Here is a 26,630-nt window from a genome sequence, read left to right as displayed (position 1 = left end):
TCTCTCTCTCTCTCTCTATATATATATATATATATATATATATATATATATATATATATATATATATATATATATAGATGAGAAATAAAAATGTGATGTGACACCTCTTATATGCAAGGAAACCTATTTATCTCTTTTCTCAGTTTTTTGCTCTTTTATCCTTATTTTCCATCTAAAAAATTGAAGAAATTTAAAGTTACCAGATTTATTTATTTCGTTATTAATTCTATTTATTATTACTCCTTTACTCTCCTGAAATCTCTCTGTTTTCCTTGTATGTCTTCCGTTTTCTTCTTCCTAAATTGATTAATACAACAATTGTGAGGATTAATGTGTGGCTTCCGTGTGCTTCTTCCTAAATTGATTAATACAATATTTTATGAGGATTAATGTGTGAGCCTTTTTCTTCTAATTCTCTTTGCTTATAAAGCATATCGTACTTTTCCCCTTTGAACAAGCATTGGTTCATCTCTCTTCTCCTTGTAATACCCCATTGAAATTGGCTTATCATCTCCAAATTGACCAGACCCGAGTTCCAGTATCTCCTTCACCATGCAGAAAAAGAATTTAATTTTGATCATTATTAGAAGAAAGGAAATAGAAGGAGGAGTAAAAGTATTGAAAGAAGACTATTCTGCTACTGTACAATATGATGGTCAAGTATAACAATCTTTTTATTTTGAAGAGTTTGAAAGATTATTCTGATTCATCATAAATAAGGAGAATTGCAGAAGTCTTTTATGGAGATCTATGTAGGCATTTGATATATGTCTACTGCTATGTACAATACGAACATCAAAGAGTAATTTCTATGTTCGTGAGAGAGAGTCGCTCAAACTTGGTGAAGTTTTTTATTTTTTTGTCGAGCAACGGTATTTTTGTATGGCTTCTTCTTTTGGAATATAGGAAATTACTTTGTCTGTTTCATTATCTCAAGTTGTAAGATCAAACATAGTTGAACTTTGAGCAGGTATCAAAACTCGCCTAAAGCCAACATTATTCATTTGTTGTACCGGATATGAAAGATCTTAAGGACTCACTTAGCTACATTATGTGTTCTCTTTTTTCTTTTTAATTTTTAGTTTTATATTTTGTGATTTTATGTCCAGCAATAAGATCCACAGACTAACTACCAGCAAAAGTAGATGAAACGTTTAAGCATTTCGAACGGTAACTTTCATATATGCTTAGTAAAGTAAACCCCATTGCAACAACATGCCGGATTATCAGGCTGCTTGACTAAACTTTTAAGAATTAATTTGGAAAAGTGTGACAAAAATATATAGTGAGCGAGTAAAACTTTTTTAAAGATATTTATTTAGTCTTTTTGTTGTGGTGCCACCGCAGCTACTTCTTTTTATTTTTACTTCTTTGCCTAAAACAAATATATATTTGATGGTTTGATTTGACCTTTTTTTGGGAACTTTAGTTGTACACATTACTAGCTTTTTGATCAATCTCTTGAAAAAAAAATAAATTAATTTGTTTATTTTAATACTCCAGAATTATGAAAAGATATTTATAGATTTAACAGTATGTTATATTTAATTAAATAATAATAAGATCAAAATCATAAATTTATTATTTTCTTTTACAACACAAATTGACTAGTTAACAATAATTCCAAGAAAAAAAGTTAAGAAAGAACATATTGATTAAAACAATTGCACCTTTTTTATTCATCAAAATCACTTTACAATTTGACTGTTCAACGTGCTACCATGTCCATGGCCATCTTCTTCAGTCCTTACTGAACTTTCTTTCAATTCCCAAATCTCAGCTCTGAGTTTGGACACTGAAGTTTGAACCAATAAAACATGTCGATACAAATTCAAAGACCGCCCAATGAGTCATGGGACTGTATGTTACCGGGCCCACCATCCCGTTCCAACGGCGGATCCGTCGACATTTCTCCCGCCGGCCTCTTCGCTTATTCCTCCGGCAGCTCTGTTTCAGTCGTCGAAACTCATTCCATGCAACTCGTCACCACTATCCCTCTCCCACCCCCTACCACCTCCACTACCTCACTTTCCCCTTTCATTACCTCCGTTAAGTGGTCCCCACAGCCTCTCCCGCATCTCATCGACATTCCTCAACATCACCTCCTCCTCGCCGTCGGTGATCGTCAAGGCCGAATTTGTTTACTCGATTTCCGGTCTAAATCACCCACTGTTTTCTTCGATACCGTTTCGGGTTCCGGTTCTAAATTAGGGATTCAGGATCTCTGTTGGGTTCAAACTGGACCGGATTCGTGGATCCTAGCTGCTCTCTGCGGACCGAGTTTGCTCTCTCTTTATAATACTTCAACCGGTCGTTGTTTCTTCAAATACGACGCGTCGCCGGAGTATTTCTCGTGTATCCGTCGTGATCCGTTTGATTCCCGCCATTTTTGTGCCCTTGGGCTTAAAGGATTTTTGCTTTCAGTAACTGCGTTAGGGGATACGGAGAATGATGTCGTGTTAAAGGAGCTTCAGATTCGTACGGACGCTTCTGAATTACTGAAGCTAGAGAGAGATTCATCTTCATCTGCTACCGGAGGTGGTAATGGAGCTCCGGCGTCGGCTACATTTCCGACGTACATGGCGAAATTCGCGTTTTCGCCGCACTGGAGGCACTTGATGTTCGTGGCATTTCCAAGGGAGTTGGTGGTGTTTGATTTGCAGTATGAGACGGCATTGTTCTCTGCTGGACTGCCCCGGGGATGTGGGAAGTTTGTCGAGGTGTTGCCCGACTCGAATATTGAGGTTTTGTACTGTGCTCATCTTGATGGAAAGCTCAGTACTTGGCGGCGGAAAGAGTAAGTACTTAAAAGAAACTTTACTTGGCATGAGTTCGACATTGTAGTTGCTGATTTCTGTAGCTTTACGTGATTGACATGTGATTTTTAACTTGTTTTGGTGTATTGTACTATGCATGTTGGAGCATTTAACTTCAAACTATGAATTCTGTTCACTCTTTGATTATGATTTAGGATCAGTTATTGCCATGCGAATGATTGACTATATAGTTGACTATATTGACTTTTGCATTTGCCCGTGCGTGAACCTTAATGTTTCTTGCGACAAACTTAGAAGGTTATAGTTGTAGTTTTCCGATGAGAGGGAAAAATAAGATGTGCGAATACTTCAATTCACAAAGGTTGTGCTAAACTGCAGTTGTCGAGATGTTTAGGGTATTGATTCGCATCCACGAACATTCATTTGCTTTCCTTGTTGTTTCATGCGAGATAAAGTTGGATTATTTTTGGTGTTTTAGTTGTATAACCAAAGAGAACAAAAAGAAATGAATTTATCTTGATTTATGAGCACCTAAGGAAGGGTTTAAACATGTCCCACTTAGACCTCCAAATGCATTGAGTCCATTAGTGCGGTACTATGATGATTGGAGATGTTAAAAAAAAGGATGAGGTAGAACTAAAATCAGACCGAGGGAAATTGTCCCAAAGATCTATGTGCTCTAATCAATGTTGACTTTGCTAAGAACAAATCATAATGCAGATCTTTATAGGCGATAAAACAACTTCGTCATTGTTGTTATACTTACATTCAATTCGAAGTTTGTTCAGGTATTAGCTAGAAATTGTTTTAATCTAGTTAGAGACTTGTAATTCAGTGTGTGGAATTGTGAGATTTGGAGAACCTCTAACTTTAAAGTACACCTAATTTACCTTAAAGGACAAATTGTATAGTACTAAAACAAATTGAGCCCGGATAAAGCGGACATGGAGGATTCGTATACTCGTTCTCAACTAGTTCTGAATTTGAGGTTTAGTTAACTGATATTAATTGATCTACAAGCATCTCATAATAGGGAGTTTTAATCCAACCTTATATTCTTGAACTAACTTTGCAAGCTGATTAAGTTGGGGTTCAAGAAGTTCATAGTTGGGTTGATTTGTAGGTATATGTAGTATGGATTGTGGTGTTTCTTAAAGATATCCATGACTTAGCTCAGGAGCTCTTTGGTGTTGTGGTAGCCAGATAAATGTTGTTTTCAGCCTGAATTCACCAATTCCTGCGAGCACTCATATGCAATGCTCTTTTTCATTAGTCTATTGGTTAATTTTTCTTACCCTCGTAAACATTTTCTTTGTCCTTGTTTTCCATGACCGTGACTAGAAACTTTGATATTTGTGTTTTTTTTTCTTCTTGCATTATAATTACTGAATTCTTGTATTCATGGGAGTTCAAAGGGATAACAATCTGCATGTTGTCACAGCGGAGAGCAAGTGCACACAGTGTGTGCGATGGAAGAGCTAATGCCCTCAATTGGCACATCTGTTCCTTCCCCCTCAATTCTTGCAGCTGTTATCTCCCATTCAGTTGCCGCCCTTCAAAATATTGGCAAGCTATATTCAGATGCACATCATTCAGTTGATGTGGATTTTGATAATCCATTTGATTTTTGTGATGAATCTCTTGTTTTATCTAAGACTCGTTTGATCTCCATTTCTGATGATGGGAAAGTATGGAAATGGCTCCTGACTGCTGAAGGATCTGTAGATGTTCAGAAGGACATGACAAATCCAGATAATGTTGTAGAAGCCTGTAAAACTATACCTTCAGAGATTCCCATTGGTCACATCTCTGAGATTAGTACTAGCAGCAGGACCAGTCTCTCAAAATCCCCTACAAGCCAGGATGAAGTGTCCTTCAAGGTTGGTTGAACATGCATAACTTTGGTCATAAAACAATGTCGAATATCATGTTGGATTGCACTGGCACTGTACTAACAAAATTATGAACAATGGATTAACCACATTCACAGGCATAACTTGGGTATAAAATATATATTATTGACATCACTAGCTTAAGCCCCCCCCCCCCCCAATCTGTATATTTACAAAAAATATATATTGATAAAAAAACAAAAGAAAGGAAACTAGATTATATAGAAAGAAGAAGCAGATAAAACTAAAAGAGGGGATTCTGATTTCACTGGATTATACTGGCTTCAGAAAAGGGTATAAGTTAGAGAAGGTTCCATTCTGTTCTATGTTAATTACGGAAAGGACAAAGAAAAAAGTTCTTGCGAGTATACAACATGAAAGTGTCAGCTTAAAAGGCAAAAGCCATTATTCATGTACAACATTTCCAGCTTATATTTGAATTGAGGGAGTTTTATAGAGTGTACATTCGGGGATTACCTATAATCTCACTTTTATTGCTGCCTGTGTTTTCTGATACTTATATTGTTATCACTGAAGCACTTGCGCTGCTTGTACTTGGAAAGATTTGATTTATTATCCAAGCGTCTTGACTAGATATTTTAAATAAGAAGTGTTTCCATTACTATGATTGAGAAGACGGGGGAGCAACTTATATTAATTGCTTTCTCATCAAAGGTAACATTTATTTTGGGTCTATGGGGTGGAGCAAATAAATAGTAGGTAGAGTGTCGCTAAAGGTGGTACTTTTTTTGATGAAGTTGTGTATTAATTAAAAGGCATCCAGAAGATGCAATGATTACAAAAGAAAAGGAGATATCAGCTCCAAGGAAGGACAAAAACCTATTACAATACTATAGAGTTGATAAAGTCCAAGAAAAGGTCAGGGTTATACACAGGGGTGTGATTCACCCAGCAAAAAAGTAAAACTAAACTCTAGCCTTGAGTTTGTGTCTGACAGTTGAAATGCCATCAAAGCATCTTTGATTCCTTTCTGTCCATATGCACCACAAAATAACAGCAGGAACCATAGACCAGATTCTCTTGATGGACTTCTCAACTTTTCAGGAGCTCCAGCTCACAAAGGCATCCCTGACATTGCGTGGCATAGTCCATTGTAGACTAAAAAGTGAAATAAACATAGACCAGATGTCTGTTGCAACTGTACAGTGGAGGAACAGGTGATTGATTGTTTCATGATTGCTAAGACACATATGGCATCTGTTGGCAAGTTGGAAACCCCTTATGAGAAGGTTATCATGAGTTAGGCAAGCACCCTGTAGTGTTATCCAACAGAAACCACTAACCTTAGGGGGAATTTTAGTCTTCCAAATAACCCTCCATGGCCACTGATCAATCAATGCTTTGTTAGTGCTCATGTTGTAGTAGCATGCTTTGACTGAATAGGAACCACCCCTACTCTTGCCCCATTTAAGTCTATCTCTGCCTTGGTTGTTGATGGAAATGTTCTGAAGGCTGCCAAGTAGAGCTAGCAGATCCTCTATCTCCCAATCATTCAGGTTTCTCCTTAATCTTGGGCTCCAAGTGTTCTCCTCCCAGTTTTGAGCTACTGTAGAGTTTGAGTTAGATGCAACTGAGAATAGTGTTGGGTAAGCATCCTTCAGAGTGCTTTGACCAGTCCAAAGATCCTTCCAAAATAGAATGTGTTCCCCACTGCCCACCTGGAGAGTTGTATTAAGAGAGAAGGTATTCCACAGCTTCCTGATACCCTTCCATAGACCACAACCATAGGGTGTATTAACCATATTGGAACACCAGTGACTATCACTGCCATACTTAGCTTGTACTACTTCCTTCCATAGACTCATTCCTTCTTGATTATACCTCCAAAGCCATTTCATCAACATGCTCTTACTGTGTAGTGACAAATCCTTAATTCCTAGACCCCCAAGTGATTTGGGAAGTATTACCTTATCCCATTTCACAAGATGGAATTTGTGATCTTTGGAATTACCTTCCCATAAGAATGAGCACCTGAGTTTATCAAGCTGCTTTCGAACTTTAACTGGTAGAGGAAATAGAGACATAATGTAGGTTGGTAAGCTATCCAGTAGTACTGATTAGAGTTAGTCTGCCACCAAAGGAGAGATACTGTTGCTGCCAGGAAGCTAGCCTTTTTTCAAAATTTTCAATAACCCCATTCCATACCTCAGTTGATCTATGTCTAGCCCCCAATGGAAAGCCTAGGTAAGTGGTTGGGAATGAACCCGTATTGCAACACATGATCTCTGCCAACACCTCCAGGTTAGGTACACAATTAATAGGGTATATGACACTTTTTGACATGTTAATGTGTAGCCCAGACAAAGCTTCAAAAATCATCAATGTGATGTTGAGATATTGAACTTGTGACTCCTCTGCACCACAGAAAATGAGAGTATCATCGGCATATAATAGATGGGACACAGAGACTGAAGACTCTGGTCTACTGCCAATACCAAATCCCTCCAACCATTGTAGTTGTTTGGCCTTCTCCAACATTTTGCTCAGACCCTCCATTGCTCGGATAAAGAGAAAAGGGGATAAAGGATCCCCTTGCCTTATTCCTCTCTTAGGGGAGAAAAAGCCAACAGGGCTTCTATTCAGTAGGATAGAGTTCTTGACAATATTCGCTAAAGGTGGTACTTTGACGTCCTCCAATCTTTTTTTTTTATTATGTAAAAGGTGCAGGCATCATATAGACAAATATATTGGACTTACTGATTGCGTGCAAGGGTTAAAATGAAGCAACCTATTTATAGTTAGGCACAACAGTAATGTAAAATTCAAGACTTGGTGTCCCAGTTACTTGAGTTGCGTGAGCTCTTTTCATAGGGCTTCCTTGTCAACCAAAAGAGTTGGCTCTATTCCTCGTTCTTTCACAGTTGAGTGATAGGTTTTACAAGGTATACTTTTTATGTTATACCTGCACAAATAGTGGAGAAAATATTCATTCTGGTCATTCTTGCTGGGATGGAGGGTCTCCTTTCATTGGTTGACAGGGAAAAAATGAAGCATGTGATCATGGGCCCTTAAATAAATGATTGATAAACTAATTTCTGTTATGAAAAAAATTATATTGTGGATGTCCATTTATTACTGCGCTATAGATAATCTTCCTGAAGAAGATTATCCATTTAGTACTCTGTTGAAGTTTATCTACAAGCAGCTGTTGCAAGCAGCTCAATGAAATGATTTGCAGCAGCTTCTTATTAAACAGGCAGGTTGCAAGCAGCTCATGTAGACAACTTACAAGCAGCTAAAGAAAAGCCTCGCAGTTGCTTCCTGAAAAGCCTCGCAGCTGCTTCCTTTCTTCTATAAATAGAGGAGTTTTCAGTTCATTATGTACATAAGTTTGAAGTTTTAATATATTAGTTTCTCTCTATAATTGTCTTTACTTTACAGTTTTTATTTTATAACAATTTCTTCCTTTGTCTTAGAATTTAAGCTTTTTTAACTATAGCTGAAGGCCAGTTTACGATTGCAGATTAGTCTAGTGGGACAGCTTCATCTTCTTTCTTCAGCAGTGACTATGCTGGCCGTACCTTCCCCTTCTTTGACTGCTACCTTGGGACGTAAGTATATTTGTGGACTGCTACTTTGTTTGTGTTATATAAAATTTATCAAGTTTTTGGACGAGGTAGTGCTGCTTTTGCCACTAAATAGCTTACAATCATGAAGGTGGAGGAAACTCTCCAGCTGTGGCTGTTCCGCTGGTTGCTGTGGGAACTCAAAGTGGTACAATAGATGTGATTGATGTCTCTGCCAATGCTGTCACCGTTAGCTTTGCAGTCCATAACAGTGTTGTCAGGGGATTAAGGTGGCTTGGCAATTCCCGGCTGGTTTCTTTCTCGTACTCACAGGTGACAAACATGTACAGTGGAAAGTTCACTATTTCCAAGGCTAAAACATTATGTTTGCATCTTCTTCTCTACCTGTTCAGTGGCTTCTTTAGCATTTCTATCAAGGAGTACTCTTCCATTGCATATTCTTTTTTCCGTTGCATATACTGTTTGTTTTAGGTAAAAACTGACTCAAATCGATTCATGAATATTCCTAAATATATTAAGGGGCTATTTCACCCTCAAATGCAAGTGAATTATCCTCCTTTTTCCTCCCTTTTTTGGGTTATGTTAAGATTTGAGTATCTTTTGCAACCGCATGAAGCACAGGGAAATTCATTAGTTTATATATAAAAAATGAATGTCCTCACAAGGAATCTTCATTTTGGACTTCAGGGTACAGAAAAAGCAGGTGGCTACATCAATAGGCTTGTTGTGACATGTCTTCGAAGTGGACTCAATCGACCATTTCGAGTTCTACAGAAGCCAGAGCGAGCACCTATTAGAGCTTTAAGGGCTTCATCTTCTGGCAGGTGCATGTGTCATCCCGTAAATATTGTGTGCATGAAAAGATGAATTGCTTTTGTTTCCCCGACGCAGTAAATTTAACGAGATCTTTACTCTTTAAGTGTTAGTTTACAGCATGTATATAGTGTAGTATTGTCCCACATTGGTAGAGGAGTAGTATGTCCTTGTATAGTATAGCTATAAATAAGGACCTCTTGTATTGTATTGTTCATTCAATATCAATAACATATTTTCTCCCGTGCCTTCTCACATGGTATCAGAGCAATTGTGAGAGACTTATCGCTGTGCATAAATTTCAGCGATTCCGGGAAAGAGAAATCAGTACTTTTTTTAAGGTTGTTTTCTATCTGCTTCATTACTGTCAGTGTTGTGCAAAATCCAACACTACCACAAGAGTCGTCACTGTCCGGCGACCAAACCCTAGTGAAAAGCTCCGGCAACAGCCTCCTCACGCGTCTCCACGCGCCACCAGAAGCTCACGCGCCGGCGCGTACGACCACTTCCAGCCATTTTTTGAAAATCTTCCTTCAGAACAGTTGGGTCGTCTGGTAATTCCGATCCTACCCCTAGTGTTTTCATTTCATTCCGACAACTTTGTGTTTTTCCGGCAGCTACAGTACTATTCCGACAGCTACAATAGATTCCGGCAGCTACAGTATTTCAGTATTCTGTTTCTGTGTTTCCGTACTCTGTTTCAGTGGATTACAGTTGATTCTTTCTCTTATTTGGTAATAATTTGCAACAATGTCTTTGGGATTTGATGCTTTTGGGTCTAGAAACATGAGTTCTGGAAGCTCTAGTGCTATTATTACCTCGGAACCTTTAATGGGAGGTTCAAACTACTTAGCTTGGGTTTCATCTGTCGAGTTATGGTGTAGAGGTCAAGGTGTTCAAGATCATCTAATCAAACAGTCTAGCGATGGAGATGAAAAGGCAATAGCACTTTGGGCAAAAATTGATGCTCAGTTATGTAACATCTTGTGGCGATCTATTGATTCCAAGTTGATGCCCTTATTTCGTCCATTCCAGACATGTTATTTGGTTTGGGCAAAGGCACGCACCTTATACATGACATATCTCGCTTCTATGATGTGATATCACGGATGACAAACTTAAAGAAGCAGGAATTGGATATGTCTACTTACTTGGGTCAAGTACAGGCAGTCATGGGGGAATTTGAGAAGTTGATGCCAGTTTCTGCTAGTGTGGAAAAACAACAAGAGCAGCGACAGAAGATGTTTCTCGTTCTTACCCTCGCTGGACTTCCTAATAATCTTGATTCAGTACGCGACCAGATTTTGACTAGTCCGACTGTCCCGACAGTTGATGAATTATTCTCTCGATTACTCCGCCATGCCCGACAGGTCTGCAGGAAACACATCCGGGAAATCTCGCAGCACCAGAACAGAATCAATAGCAGGGCCTCTGCACTAACATCCCTCACAAAGGCCAGATAAGATAGACAACCTTTCTTAACCATCCGCTGAGCTTTCAAGTATGAAATTATTCTACTGGGAACATAGTCTATAGAGCCGCTCCACTAAACCCTCGGCAACCCCGGCATCGCCAACGTCACGGTCTTATCGTGATAATCTAGAACAACATGACATGGAGACAACCAATCCATACCCAAAATCACGTCAAAATCGACCATACTAAGCAACAAGAGGTCCACTCTAGTCTCCAGACTCCCAATAGTCACCACACATGACCGATATACACGGTCCACAATGATAGTATAACCCACTGTGTGGATACAAAAACAGATGCAACTAGAGACTCACATGGCATAACCAGATAATGAGCGAAATACGAGGACACATATGAATAAGTGAAACCAGGGTCAAATAATACAGAGGCATCTCTATGGCAAATTGAGACAATACCTGTAATCACAGCATCCGAAGCAATGGCATCTGGTCTGGCAGGAAGAGCATAGAAACGGGCCTGGCCGCCCCCTGATCAGCCTCCCCCTCTCGGGCGACCCCTAGCTAACTGGGCTCCACCTTGAGCTGGCTAAGCGTGTGGTGAAGAAACTGGTGCTAATGTCATAGACTGGCTCCTCTGCTGAGCCGGACCTCCCGTAAGGCGGGGACAATGTCTCCTAATTTGGCCAAACTCTCCACACTCATAGCAACTCCCCGGTGTTGGTGCTGGGGACTGAAAGGAGCCCTGAGCACCAGGATAACTGGTAGAAAGACCTGGCATAGATGAGCCCTGACCCGATGGAGCACGGGACGAACTCTGAGCCGGGAGGGCACTGAGAGATGAATGGCCCTGCTGATAACTGTGTGAACCATGGCCAGATGATGCACCACGGTGAACTAGGCGAGCCGTCTAAGCATGTCTGAAAGGACGACTCCTACCGTGGTAGAACTGCCCCCAGAAGGAACACCGCTAAATCCACCCTGCCCACGAGGCCTCTTGGCCTCTCTCTCAACCCGCTCCTAGCTGTGAACCATCTCAATCTGACGAGCAATGTCGACAACCTCATCAAAAGTAGCACCGCAACTGAAAAGTGAGCCATCTATGAACCTCCTGATACTCTCTCTATCTGTGGGAACCAACCAGATAGCATGACGGGCCAACTCAGAAAATCTCATCTCATACTGCGTCACGGACATATCACCCTGATGAAGCTGCTCGAACTGCCTGCGCAGCTCCTCTCTGCGGGACTGAGGCACGAACTTCTCCAGGAAAAGAACAGAGAACTGCTGCCATGTAAGGGGTGCTGCGCCGACCGGCCTATGCCTCTCGTAAGCCTCCCATCAACTGAAGGCAACCCAGAGAACTGAAAAGTAGTGAACGAGACCCCACTGGTCTCTAGAATACCTGCCGTACGGAGTATCCTTTGACACCTGTCCAAGAAACCCTGTGCATCCTCTCCCTCTGCACCACCGAAAGATGGAGGTTGGAGCCTCCCAAACCTCTCCAATCTATGCTACTCATCCTCAGGCATAGCAGGAATAACATAATCCTGAGCAGCAAGCAACTGCAACCGGCTGGGCTGGTGGTGCCCCCGATGTCTGGAATCGCTGTACCACCTGCTTTGGTGTGCGGGCAGTGGGAGTCTGAGCACCTCCCCCGGCCTGAGAAGTGGCTGTTGCGGCCGGAACAGAGACCGCCTGAGCAAGACTGGTACACGCGGTCAGAATCTGAGCTAAGGCCTCTTGAAGGCCTGGAATCGCAATGGGTACGGGTGGTGCCGGAGCTGGTCCCACAGGCTCGTCCACAACTGGAGCCTACTCCTGAACTGGGGCAACTGGTGGGTCTGCATGTACTGCCCCAGCTGCCGTCCACCAGTGATCTCATCACAGATACTTGATTCCTCTGTTCTTGCATCCCAGATAATGGATGTTCGGGCATCTCAAACTATGAAGCATAGACGAGGAGGAGGTCGTTTTGGAAGATCTAGACCCAAGTGTTCTTGTTGTCACAAACTTGGACACACTCGTGAAATGTGCTATTCCTTACATGGTCGTCCACCCAAAAATGCTTACATTGCTCAGACCGAGACTCCAGGTAACCAAGGATTTTCTTTATCTAAAGAAAAATATAATGAGCTCCTTCAGTATCGAGCAAGTAAGCAGACATCTCCACAAGTAGCCTCAGTTGCTCAAACTGATACTTCTGTTACTGGTAATTCTTTTGCTTGTGTTTCCCAGTCTAGTACTCTTGGCCCATGGGTCATGGACTCAGGCGCTTCTGATCACATCTCTAGTAATATATCATTTTTGTCAAATATTGTATATTCACAGTCTCTTCCCACTGTTACTTAAGCCAATGGATGTCAAACTAAGGCAAAAGGAGTTGGACAAGCTAATCCCTTGTCTTCTATCACCCTAGATTCCGTTCTTTATGTCCCTGGATGCCCTTTTAGTCTTGCATCTGTTAGTCGTTTGACTCGTGTCCTCCATTGTGGTATATATTTTATTGACAATTCTTTTATTATGCAGGACCGCAGTACGGGACAGACAATTGGTACAGGACGTGAATCAGAAGGCCTTTACTACCTTAACTCACTCAGTCCTTCCACAACATGTCTAGTTACAGATCTCCAATTCTAATCCACAGACGTTTAGGACATCCGAGTTTATCCAAACTTCAGAAGATAGTGCCTAGTTTATCTAGTTTGTCTATATTAGATTGTGAGTCGTGTCACCTTGGGAAACATACCCGAGCCTCCTTTTCGCGTAGTGTTGAGAGTCATGCAGAGTCTGTCTTCTCCTTAGTTCATTCTGATATATGGGGTCCTAGTAGAGTCAGTTCATCCTTGGGATTTCGTTATTTTGTTAGTTTCATTGATGATTATTCAAGATGTACTTGGCTTTTCTTAATGAAAGATCGTTCTGAGTTATTTTCTATATTCCAGAGTTTCTGTGCTGAAATCAAAAACCAATTTGGTGTTTCTATTCGTATTTTTCGCAGTGATAATGCCTTAGAATATTTATCTTCTCAATTTCAGCAGTTTATGACTTCTCAAGGAATTATTCATCAGACATCTTGTCCTTATACCCCTCAGCAAAATGGGGTTGCTGAGAGAAAGAATAGGCACCTTATTGAGACTGCTCGCACACTTCTAATTGAATCTCGTGTTCCGTTGCGTTTTTGGGGCGATGCAGTTCTCACAGCTTGTTATTTGATTAATCGGATGCCTTCATCTCCCATCAAGAATCAGATTCCGCATTCAGTATTGTTTTTCCAGTCACCCTTATACTCTCTTCCACCTCGTGTTTTTGGGAGCACGTGTTTTGTTCATAACTTAGCCCCTGAGAAAGATAAGTAAGCTCCTCGTGCTCTCAAGTGTGTCTTCCTTGGTTATTCTCGTGTTCAGAAGGGATATCGTTGTTATTCTCCAGATCTTCGTAGGTACCTTATGTCAGTTGACGTCACATTTTTTGAGTCTAAACCTTTCTTTACTTCTGCTGACCATCATGATATATCTGAGGTCTTACCTATACCGACCTTTGAGGAGTTTACTATAGTTCCTCCTCCACCTTCGACCACAGAGGTTTCATCCATGCCAACCGTTGACGAGTCTAGTGTTGTTCCCCAGCCACAGGAACACTACTTTTGACTTATCATCGTCGTTTGCGTCCTCCATCAGGCCCAACTGGTTCTCGTCCTGCACCTGACCCTGCTCCTGCTGCGGACCCTGCTCCTAGTACACCGATTGCACTTCGGAAAGGTATACGGACCACTCTTAACTCTAATCCTTATTATGTCGGTTTGAGCTATCATCGTCTGTCATCTCCCCATTATGCTTTTATATCTTCTTTGTCCTCGATTTTCATCCCTAAGTCTACAGGTGAAGCGTTGTCTCATCCAGGATGGCGACAGGCTATGAGTGACGAGATGTCTGCTTTACATACAAGTGGTACTTGGAAGCTTGTTCCTCTTCCCTCAGGTAAATCTACTGTTGGTTGTCGTTGGGTTTATGCAGTCAAAGTTGGTCCCGATGGACAGATTGATCGACTTAAGGCCCGTCTTGTTGCCAAAGGATATACTCAGATATTTGGGCTCGATTACAGTGATACCTTCTCTCCCGTGGCTAAAGTGGCTTCAGTCCGCCTTTTTCTATCCATGGCTGCGGTTCGTCATTGGCCCCTCTATCAGCTGGACATTAAAAATGCCTTTCTTCACGGTGATCTTGAGGATGAGGTTTATATGGAGCAACCACCTGGTTTTGTTGCTCAGGGGGAGTCTCGTGGCCTTGTATGTCGCTTGCGTCGGTCACTTTATGGTCTAAAGCAGTCTCCTCGAGCCTGGTTTGGTAAGTTCAGCACGGTTATCCAAGAGTTTGGCATGATTCGTAGTGAAGCTGATCACTCTGTGTTTTATCAGCACTCTACTTCAAGTCTCTGTATTTATCTGGTAGTCTATGTTGATGATATTGTTATTACTGGCAATGATCAGGATGGTATTACCAATCTGAAGCAGCATCTCTTCCAGCACTTCCAAACTAAGGATCTAGGCAGATTAAAGTACTTTCTAGGTATTAAGGTTGCCCAGTCTAGCTCAGGTATTGTTATTTCTCAAAGAAAATATGCTTTAGACATTCTTGAGGAGACGGGATGATAAGTTGCAGACCTGTTGACACTCCGATGGATCCGAATTCTAAACTTATGCCAGGACAGGGGGAGTCGCTTAGCGATCCTGCAAGCTATAGGCGGCTGGTTGGAAAATTAAATTATCTCACAGTGACTAGGCCCAACATTTCTTATCCTGTGAGTGTTGTAAGTCAGTTTATGAATTCTCCCTGGATAGTCATTGGGATGCAGTTGTCCGCATTATTCGATATATAAAATCGGCTCCAGGCAAAGGGTTACTCTTTGAGGATCGAGGTCATGAGCAGATCATTGGATACTCAGATGCTGATTGGGCAGGATCACCTTCTGATAGACGTTCTACGTCTGTATATTGTGTTTTAGTAGGAGGAAATTTGGTGTCCTGGAAGAGCAAGAAACAGAATGTAGTTGCTCGGTCTAGTGCAGAAGCAGAATATCGAACAATGGCTATGGCAATATGTGAGCTAGTTTGGACCAAACAATTGCTCAAGGAGTTGAAATTTGGTGAAATCAGTCGGATGGAACTTGTGTGCGATAATCAAGTTGCCTTTCATATTGCATCAAATCCGGTGTCACATTGAGAGAACTAAACACATTGAGATTGATTGTCACTTCGTCAGAGAAAAGATACTTTCAGGAGAGATTGCTACAAAGTTTGTGAGGTCGAATGATCAACTTGCAGATATTTTCACCAAGTGTCTTACTGGTCCTCGTATTGGTTATATATGTAATAAGCTCGGTACATATGATTTATATGTATCGGCTTGAGGGGGAGTGTTAGTTTACAACATGTATATAGTGTAGTATTGTCCCACATTGGTAGAGGAGTAGTATGTCCATGTATAGTATAGCTAGAAATAAGGACCTCTTGTATTGTATTGTTCATTCAATATCAATAACATATTTTATCCCGTGCCTTCTCACAATGACTAGGAGCAGTTAGGCTTTGCTGAAGGATCATACCATTTCATTTACAAGAGGCATGCATGTGCTAGGGAATGAGAAATGTTGAAATTTTAGTTGGCCAAGCTCCAGAGCGTTTTCATGTTTCTTGAGATTAGATTTTTAAGGACTATGTTTGTTATTTTGAACATTCTATTTGACATTAGAAAAGACAATGTGGCACCCATTTTACGTGTCATGGGATCACAGTATATCATGGATGCACCTGCCACCTCATGAATGTAAGGACATTAGTGTTATTGACTTATGAAACATGGAAAGAGTTTTTCTTAATTATAAAATAAAAAACAATTTCTGGAAAAGAAATGTAGAGAGACAAATAAGTTAGTCTCTTCCTCCTTCCCACTAAGTTTTGTTTCTCCATTGCTGATGCACTTCAAATTGCTTTAGTACAAAATTCACTCTTTTTCTTTGTCTTTGTTTGTTTCTTTTAGTCAAATAACAGCTTTGTGCCCATGTAGCACTTCCTTTGCATTGTTTTCCGTTTGGTAATTCCTTTGCATTGTTTTTAAAGAAAAAATTGGGAGTCGGGAGTTGGGGAGGTTGTTTTCCAGGCTTGCCCCATGATTGACCCTCTTCTTCCATTCCTAAACTCATCTGGAGCATTGAAGACACGAGTAATCTTTTAAGTGCAGCATAACTACTCGGGGAAGGGGATCTTAGGGAAACTCTTGTTGATGCTAGTTAGATTATATATGAATGGGTACTGAATTCCTCTTTGCTCTCAAGATACCTGCGATATGAGTGATTCTTTCTAGTTAATGATTTACTTTGTCCCAAAAAACATTAAGTGACTCACAATGTGTGTTCTCTTTGTTCCACATCTTGTTCTATGTCCTTTTTTATCATGTCTCATTGAGCTGATAAAAGTCTTTGATGTTCCCTAATCTTTTAAGTCTAAAAGTGGTTTTCTATTATGTAGGTACCTTTTGATTTTGTTTCGTGATGCACCAGTAGAAGTTTGGGCTATGACTAAGACACCAATCATGGTAAATATGTTCTTTCCCTTGTTCTCGCCATGATTCATGTCGAGTAAAATATGTTTCCGGGTTGTTGCAATTACTTTTTGGATCTTGATATAGCATTTTTTGAATTAATGAATGTATTGTGGATCCATTTAAAAAAAATGGAAGTATTGTGATTTGTAAGTTGACCTAGTCAATGAGATTGAGGCATAGTTTTTGATTTGACTGTGGATTCTAAGTGCTCTGAAGGTGCTCACAGTGAAATGTAGTTACTTCCCCACCTTTTCTTTTGATGACGTGGTGTTCGGATTAGCTTGAGCTCACCTCAACTATTCCTTCAGTTACTTGCTACCTCCCATCAGCACAAGTATCGGGTAGCTCTTTCGCCAAGGCTTAGGAGGATGAGAAGAGATCACCTAGAATTTTTTGTTTGTCTCTGTCTCTGTTGGGATTTGGAACCTTGATCTCCAATATTTGCTCTATCTTCATTGACCACTGGGCCTGCATACTAGTTACTTCCCCACCCTTAACGGAAAAAGGAAAAGAAAAATGAGTTTGCTTTCCATCTTTTTTTCTGTGAGAAGTTCTTGCATGGCTAAACTTTACTTGATACTAAAAGAACTTTTTTCTGATTTAAGAAATGATTTGTTTAATTTGAGACTCCAGTAATAAAGGACCTTTCAGTATTGCTTGGTTCATTTTAGGATGTAGGACTTTGTGGGTGATTGTATCATCTCCAGACCAATTCTACCAGAATGATCAACCATCTTAAGTTTTTGTATTGCAAAGATAAACAACAACTACGCCTCAATTTGAAGCAAGTTGTGGTTGGCTATATGAATATTCACACTGATCATGTCACTCTATCTAGACCGGTAGCAATCCAATATCTGAAGATTTAGGTTCTCTAGCACTAGAAGTTCTCTATATTTTCTACTATCTTACAAATCTTTAGCCAGACTAAAAGACTCCCTAGTAAACTAAACATTAATCACAACTAATTGATGTCGCCTATATGGATTTTTTCTTCCATTGTGCTTTATTATGTGCTAAGTTTGCATGGATTCCAAGAGATTGTAGGTCTTTCGAGACAACTTCCTTCCATGAAAGTAGAATTTATCAGGTTACATCGATTAACTGCTGAGAATCCCAAGGGAGAGGACGTTCAGCAGTATACGTGCACTGGAATTAACTGTAACAGCCAAAATCAGTTGTTGCTTCATTCCAATAAATTAGTGAGAAAGAAAAGCTTTACGAAGCTAATATCCAGATTAGCTATGAAAATATCAGATTCTGCCACTTCTTGCTCCAGACATTCTTCTCACTTAGCCAGTCAGGCTTTTGAAAAAATGCTCCCTTGGAAAAAAAAGCGGAGCTTGTATTAGAATTCGAAGCGTGGATGTGAATGCTTTGCTATTTAGGATTTGCTTACCATGTAATTCCGTGTCAGTTCCTTTTCAGTCATGTGCTGTTTCTGTATCTAAACACGCTAAGTTACTTGTAAAAACTTATTCCACAAATTGATTTGGCTCTGAACTGGATTGTCAACTACCTGACGGAGATGATACCTTCGACCAAATGCTTGTAGCTAAGCTAGTGTCACCAATACTCCTGAAAAAGCTGAGTATTAATCCCCCTTGCCTGATGTTTCCTTGTTTATTGTTAGAGAAGAATTATTTCACAGAAATATAATTGAAGTATAGTAGAAATATTACATCTTTTTGTCTGCCTGGTTGGTCTTACTTTGCATTGCATTCTTTATCTTTACTTTCCAGCTTTTATTGTATCATATTTTCAATGCAGCTTAGATCACTAGCTCTCCCGTTCACTGTGCTAGAATGGACTCTTCCAACAGTACCACGGCCAGTGCCTAAAGATCGTCCTGCCGTACCATCAACAGAAACATCCTCCCCAACAAAAGCAGCAGATGCTAGTGAGCTCAGCATACTTGTTTTTTCACTCATTACTTAAATATATATTTCTTTATCTGACTTACAAACGATATCTTTTACGATCTGTTGTTTTCTGTGATGGCTAATACTGAAGGAGTAAATTTTTGACTGCAGAAGGAGCTGGGACAGATGGATCTCAAGATGAATTTTCAGAAAGTTTCTCTTTTGCACTAGTCAATGGTGCACTAGGGGTTTTCGAGGTTCATGGTCGAAGGATCCGTGACTTCAGGTATCTTCTTCTAATGTTTATAAAACTATGATGGTCGATTAGTTAATATTTGTGGTCTAACTGTCTAAGTCAATTTTCGTCCAGTCTTGTAGAATTAGTTACAAATATTTCCCTTCTGATTTCATTTTACTGAGGACTATTACATCCAATCAAATTTTGCGGGTGGTAGGGAGTGTATTTGAAAGCATGGTCTAAAGCAATGGAAGAACAATTGACTTTTGATAGTTATAGCCATGCCAGAAAATGCGAAGGTATAATGCTTCTTTATCAAAAATGAATATTTAGATATAACGATTGATTCAAAATTATGAATCAATATTAATTTGGTCAAAGAGCCGACCTTTAGATTAGCTTCCTTTGACCCTTCTATGTATATCTGTCTGTGTATTTATTTCTCTTTCAAGTTGGGCAGAAACTCATTAAATCTTTTCTTGTTTCTACTTTTAAACCTAATGCAAAGGTTCTTTTGCCGATCAAAGTATGCAGAGATGTTGTAATCTGCTTAAGCTTCCAGCGACTCAGCTGTTGAACGGACAGTTCTGAATGGCCTATATGCTGTGAACAGGCTGATTATATAATAGGAATTTAAAGTGTATCCCTGTGGCCTGTTAGCAACCAATGCAATTGATTAGATAATTTTGGTGTACCTATGGTCTTCCTTTAATTCTGAGCTCCAGTTTAAATCTTTATTTATGACTTGGTAACAAAAATTAGTACCTCATAATGTTTTTTCAATTGTAGTGCAAATCTCTGATCTTCTTTTATGAGGTATCTGTTGCAGTGAGTGCAAGATATTAGATCATCAGTGGTCTCTATTTATGCATGAAAATTTATAACAAGAAAAGAAAAATGCTGGAGTTGTAGGATAAGTATGTCCTCAGAGAATGGGGGTTAAAAGATGGCAGATTACATTGGAGGACCTGCTGTCAAATCAGAATGTAAATATCTCCAAGATGTTGCCTTGGTTCTCACTGTAGGAGCATTCTCTTTATTGTTAGTTGGGATAACTTTTTTTTAAACTATTGTTTGACTAGAAATTCCTAGATTTCTACTACTACCTTGATGCTTTAGTTCTAGTTTTTCTATTATCTTGTTGGTATTACTGCTTTTTTGACTTTCTCACTACTGCGTTTTTTTCTCTATTCTGTTGTGATTGGTTATGCATGTTTGCTTTGAGCCGAGGGTCTATTGAAAACAGCCTCTTCAAGGTAGGGGTAAGGCTGCGTAAACACTACCCTCTCCAGGCTTCACTTGTGGGATTATACTGGGTATGTTGTTGTTGTTGTTGTAATTTGACTAGAAAAACAAATGGGTGAAGTGAGGCAGCAAAAGAAAGTGTTGTAAAGGAAATAGGAGTAATACTCCATGACGCAGCCAACGCCAAAATAAACTGATTATTCAGTTCTATTTTGATGTATGATGTCAATTAAATAAGTATTTCTCACGAATGATCTTGGTCAAATTAAGTATGAGGAACTGAAGAAAATTAAAATACTTGTAGTAAAAAAGTGTGTTAATTTTCTTCTGCTTCTGGTATGGTTCAATTTGCATATCGTGATTGTTATAAATTACTGTCAGAGCTTTACACTAACCTGGGCTGGTAGATTAGTACTATTTTCTTTTTCTTTCTTTGGCATAAACAGTTGTATTTTTGACTTGCTCATTTAATATTCTTTAATTTCTGAAGAGCAGAGGGCTCTTTTTCTTCTGGCATCACCCCTTAGGCTCCCTCGTCCAGTAAAAATGACCCTAGTTCACCTGCTTGTAAATTCAGAGGAAAGTACATTGGTAGAAATTTTTTCTTAAGTAGTTAGAAATGCACCCCAAAAGACAAATGAAAAGAGTAATTGTTTGAAAGATATAGCATGAAGCTTGAAATTGTATAAATAATATCGATTTTTGTTAGGTTCAATGATAAGTAAAGATGTCAAGTTTCTGGGACAATCTAAAAGAGAAGTGTAGGTCACTTCTTGTGAAATTCTTTTGGGTGTGTGTGTGAGAGAGAGAATCAGATTACCTTACCTTTGAATCTGCTTATCTCTTTCTGTGTCTTTGTTTTACTATCAGCTGTACTAATGTACCTCGCATAATGCTATTGTCATTTTTCCAGACCAAAGTGGCCTTCATCTTCATTTGTTTCATCTGAGGGATTGGTGACAGCAATGGCCTATCGGCTGCCTCATGTGGTATGTCATGTGTTCTTTTTACATTGAAGTGTCACTTTCTGTCTAGTTGCTTATTTGTTAACAAGGTTGGCAGTTATGCATCCGTTCTGCAGGTTATGGGAGACAGGTCTGGAAACATACGTTGGTGGGATGTTACTACTGGACAGTCGTCTTCATTTAATACCCATAGGGAAGGGATCCGCAGAATCAAGTTCTCACCAGTTGTTCCTGGAGATCGTAGCCGTGGGCGTATTGCCATTTTATTTTATGATAACACATTCTCGGTGTTTGATCTGGTAAGCGAGAAATTCCCCTTGTTGATTTCTTTGCATGTGCCTCAATATTCTGTGTGCTTTTGTGTCCTCCTTTATATGGAAGTCGAGATATTTGAATTTGTGTAGGTTTCCCCATCTTCAAAATACAGATAATGAGATACATAATGGTAGCTGAGTTGCTATACTTTTGCTTTGCTGATTAAGAGTATAACCAGTAGTATCAGAAATCCCAATGCTGCTTCATTTTGAACATTCCATTACCCCTATCTCAAGTTCTTTGCATGGGTTTCGCCAAAAGTCTCAAGGATTGGCTGTTCAAAGGTTTTATCTTAAAGTCTGGCACACAGTTCTAATTGCTTCTAAACTATATCGCTTTTCTCATTTGCAGGACTCGCCCGATCCATTAGCCAATTCACTTTTACAACCTCAATTTCCTGGAACTCTTGTGTTGGAACTCGATTGGTTGCCTTTGCGATCAGATAAGAATGATCCACTGGTGTTATGTATTGCTGGAGCTGATAGCAGCTTTCGCCTTGTTGAAGTCAATATGTATGTCCAAACAAGCTTACTATTCTGTCTTATTATCTGTTTTATCTGTTCTCCCGGGTTAAAAATAGCATCTTTCAGTAAAAATTGAAATGTACCAACCTGCTGGAGAAGGAAGCCGCTTGCCTACTCTAGACTCTGGAATAATTGCAGTGTTGGTTATAATACACTTTCTTGTCCTCCTAGATGCATGGTCACAGATAAAGTAAATGCTTGTCTGGAGCCTTCATAAAATAAGTAAATGCTTGTCTAAAGTTGCCAGAAGAATACTTTATCTCGGTTTCTGCTTTTTTTATCGTCCGCAATCGTGCTTAGGAGTTGGCACGAGTTCATCATGATTTGATTGGTTATTTTATTCTGTGATGCTGTTTCAATTTGTTCTATTACTGGTCCTTTTCAAGAAGGTTCCTTAATTTTAATAATTTGGTATTCTGATTGTCTCTGTCACACTCGTTTTTTTTTTTGGGAAATTAGCTTTAGCTTCTTTGAATTGCAGTCATTACCCGCTACATTTTAGAGAATCCTGATACTGTAATAAACTTCCAGAAACTGTTAAAGGTCCCTGCGTTAGCCTTGAAACTAAGGAATGCTAGTCCGTATAACACACGGAGAACAACTTAAGTGAATCCTGTGGTTGTCTGATATTGTGCAATTTCTACTCCTGGAGGCAGAAAATTGATATTTGCAGTATGAATGGAAATACTAACTTGATGCAATTTCTTTTACATTCTCCAATAACCCAAAATAATATCTAATTTTGTTAGGGGTAAGGTCTGCGTACACACTACCCTCCCTAGACCCCACTTGTGGGATTATACTGGTTTTTTTGTTGTTCTTGTTGTTGTTATACTTCAAACTTTTGTCTATTCTAGATATATTTGTTTTACAGAGTTCCTGGTTCCTGAACTTGCATATCTTTGTAAAACTGTTTTTTGCTTATGCAGAAGTGACAATAAAATGGTCCATGGTCCCCAAGCTCGACCACTCAAAGAGAGATTTCGACCGGTGCCTTTGTGTTCTCCCATATTACTACCCACACCACATGCCCTGGTAACTTTGCTTTCACTTTTTTCCACCAAGCATGCTAAACTAATATAGTTAGGACTGCTTTATTGAGAAAATTTTTTTAGATTTGTTAAGTGTCCAGCATTGGTTGGGGGAAGTTGTTGCCTCCTTATATGGTCTTGGAGAATCCTCACCTCATGAGCTAGCTTGTGAGATTGAGTTAGGCCGAACGTCCATTTCTTTTTAATCATTGTATCACAGTCAGACTGATCTCCACTGTTGTGTTGTCCAATGTTGGCCCCTACGTTACGCTATTCACGCCTTGAAAGTCCAGTCTTGGCGTGCCCAGATTTTTGGTTTCCCATGTTGGTTGAGGTAATGAGCGGGTTTCTACTTATATGGTCTTTGGGAGTCCTCACCCTAAAAGCTAGATTTTAGGGTTGAGTTAGACTTGAAGTCCATTTGACTTGTCAAAATTAACTATTTGGGTTAAGGTTGTTAAATAGTACAATTATCGGCCTTTTTGTTGGCATGCAACAAATCCTGTAGCTTTATTTTCGGTAAAGAAAAAAAGTTCGTATTAAAGTGGATATTTTCTACTGCAGGCATTACGTACCATCTTACAGTTAGGTGTGAAGCCGTCATGGTTTAATACATGGAGTACAACGCCAGATGATGCTAACTACCAAGTTCCTGGAACTCCAACAGCTGGAGATCTTCGTAATCACATGATTGAATCACCCCGTATTGGTGACTCTGTAGTGCCTGAGATGCTTCTCAAAGTACTGGAACCTTATCGTAGAGAAGGTGTTATTTTTGTGTAATCCATATTATGTTGTAGAATGTATAGTCGATCAGCATTTACATTTAACTGTGTAAAAGACAATACACTTGGTGAAGCATTTGACATGTTTCATTGTCTGTTACTCAAGGGTGCATACTTAATGATGAGACGGTTAGACTGTATGCTGGGCTAGTGGATAAAGGTTCTGCAGTAAGGTTTGCCTTTGCTGCTGCTATATTTGGTGAACCCATGGAAGCTCTTTTCTGGCTGCAATTACCGCGAGCTCTAAACTACTGGATGAATAGATTGACTAACAAGTCTCCAACAAGAGTCCCTCAATCAGCTTCAACTTCAGAACTTGATGAAGTATCTATGTTAAATAGGATATCATCAAAGGGAAAGTCAGGGCCTGGAAAGGGAAAAAATAATGATTTGGTTAGTTTCAATGCTGAATATTCATGAAACAGATAATCTGCATGTAGTTTGACTGTTTAACTATGTGTCTGCACTCAAATTTCGTAGGAATGGTTTTCACCTTTTAAGTTAGGTGCCTTTAGTGGCTTGTCAAGAAATAAAGGAAATTAGGTGCCTTTAGTTCTACTCCCAGACCCAGGATATTGTATTGATCTTATGGCTTCTCACTGGCAGGGCAATGGTCAACTTCAACTGATGGCCTTTGAACAACAAGAGTTGTGGGGGCGTGCTAATGAGCAGATTCCTTGGCATGAAAAGCTGGAAGGAGAAGAGGCAATTCAAAACCGTGTACACGAGTGAGTGTCCTCTATATAACTGGTCTATTTGTATCTTTTTATGCCAGCACGCCAGGATTATTGGTCAATGAGGTTGACAGGGTTGAGCTAGTTCAGTTTGAACTTAGATATTGTCCAATCTGTAGGGTGAGGAATAGATGGCAATAGATGATTTTAGGGGGGGGGGGGTTAAGAAGGTGGCATACATCAAGTGTTATCTTTAAGGCTTAATGCATATTCACCCCCCCCCCCCCCCGGTGGTGGGAAGATGAAGAAAATGGGTCTATCAATTTTAAATTTTTTTTAAAAGTTAATGAAACGTGTCAGACGCCATTGATACGTGACACCAAAGTGGTGTATTAGACGTAGTTGGTGAAAGGTTTAGTGTGGGAATATTTGTGAAGGAGGGTTGTGTCAAAGGGATTTCGGTACAAGTTTTTTTTGGGGAGGGGGGAGGAGGCAGAATATGTATTTATCCGTTAAATACGAAACAATTTCACAAATCTATTATTGCAAATGTTCCAGGAAATCCCACCAGTCCCTGAAACTAGTGAAGCAATAGAACCAATATCATTTATTGCTCTCTTTAGGAACAACAGAACATTTAAAGGAATCAAGAATGAAGATTTTCATCTATGGCAATTAACTTCTGATCTTTCCAAGGAATTAATTAGGTGACTGTCATTTGATCTTGACTTGTTGAATAATCAACAGTTTGGTTTGACGGTTTTGTTTCTGGTTACCAGATTAGTATCGATTGGGAACCTAGAAGCTGCAGTTAGTTTACTGCTCTCCACACCTCCAGAGAGTTCGTATTTCTATGCAAATGCATTGCGTGCCGTTGCCCTTTCTTCAGCTGTATCAACGTCTTTACTTGAGCTAGCCGTGAAGGTGCTTCTTCCTTTCAATATTTCATTTTATGTTTTCAGATAAATTCCTTCTTTTTCTTTGTAATGTCATCCTTGTTAAATCACCTTGTTGTGATGCTTGTGTAGGTTGTTGCTGCCAATATGGTGAGAACAGACCGGTCCTTGTCTGGAACACATCTTCTTTGTGCTGTTGGCAGGTATCAAGAAGCTTGTTCTCAGGTAGTGATCGCTATATATTCTCTTTTTTTAGTGATCTTGATGTTGCCTTGAACATTAATTGACTGATGCTGAAGTTATATGCCTTCAGTTTGTTGAACTATAATGAGCTAGATGTATGACTATCTGCAGTGTACTTATTGCAGATTGAGCTTGAGTTCATGATTAAATCTTATATCATCTCGTCCAATTCATTTGTCTTTCATTCTTAGTGGAACTATTCACTATTTTTGTAAGGTTCTACGTTGCTTCAGGCTGATTTCTGCATGTTGAAAATTGCGACTAGCTTAACAAAATATTTTATATATATATATATATTGGTATTTTAAGCAAATTGATGTGTATAGAAAGTACATATATTAAACGAGAGAGACCAATTCTCACAACAGTGCCATCGCAACAGTGCTTCCTATGGCCGAGCCTCTTCCATCTCTTCTTCTTCCTAATTTTCCACCACACCCATCAAGAGCCAAGCTCCCCGCGTCCAAACCCCAGTAAATTTCTTCGGCAACTGAGCTCTCACGCGCCGCCAACTCGCGTGTCTTTCCGGCGAGATTTCAGCCACGCGCCGGCGCGTGTGGCCTTTTCCGGCGACTTTTCAATTTTTTTCTTGAGACAGCCTCTTCTCGAGGCATTTCCGAGCCATCCCGTGCCAGTTTTACCAAATTCCGACGACTTTTTCTTTTTCCGGCCTTTAAACCCCAGTTTCTGACGATTGTTTCCTTTGTTCAGTACGAGAAAACCTTCCTCCCTTCATATATACTGTTTTCACCCACTGTGAATACTGTTATCCCGACTATTGAGGCTT

At 39.8% G+C, this 26,630-nt stretch overlaps 1 protein-coding gene across 1 annotated transcript in view; it reads left to right on the top strand.

Moving 5' to 3' along the window:
- The first annotated feature begins 1,647 nt into the window (after positions 1-1,647).
- The window catches only part of LOC107809927 (uncharacterized), a 39,507-nt gene continuing 14,524 nt past the window's right edge, over positions 1,648-26,630 (top strand). The window contains exons 1-17 of the mRNA XM_075221496.1: positions 1,648-2,797; positions 4,219-4,657; positions 8,154-8,241; positions 8,348-8,529; positions 8,905-9,041; positions 16,990-17,056; positions 18,836-18,965; positions 19,099-19,213; positions 21,324-21,399; positions 21,492-21,674; positions 22,042-22,202; positions 23,144-23,249; positions 23,810-24,011; positions 24,137-24,423; positions 24,637-24,758; positions 25,484-25,628; positions 25,733-25,825. Of these exons, the coding sequence (XP_075077597.1) occupies positions 1,818-2,797; positions 4,219-4,657; positions 8,154-8,241; positions 8,348-8,529; positions 8,905-9,041; positions 16,990-17,056; positions 18,836-18,965; positions 19,099-19,213; positions 21,324-21,399; positions 21,492-21,674; positions 22,042-22,202; positions 23,144-23,249; positions 23,810-24,011; positions 24,137-24,423; positions 24,637-24,758; positions 25,484-25,628; positions 25,733-25,825 (3,513 nt within the window). The 5' untranslated portion in view covers positions 1,648-1,817. The remainder of the gene's footprint in view (positions 2,798-4,218; positions 4,658-8,153; positions 8,242-8,347; positions 8,530-8,904; positions 9,042-16,989; positions 17,057-18,835; positions 18,966-19,098; positions 19,214-21,323; positions 21,400-21,491; positions 21,675-22,041; positions 22,203-23,143; positions 23,250-23,809; positions 24,012-24,136; positions 24,424-24,636; positions 24,759-25,483; positions 25,629-25,732; positions 25,826-26,630) is intronic.

Source organism: Nicotiana tabacum, chromosome 9, assembly GCF_000715075.1.
Source record: "Nicotiana tabacum cultivar K326 chromosome 9, ASM71507v2, whole genome shotgun sequence".
Taxonomy (NCBI): domain Eukaryota; kingdom Viridiplantae; phylum Streptophyta; class Magnoliopsida; order Solanales; family Solanaceae; genus Nicotiana; species Nicotiana tabacum.
Note: the sequence above shows the minus strand (reverse complement) of the source record. Positions and strands in the feature narration are given on the sequence as shown.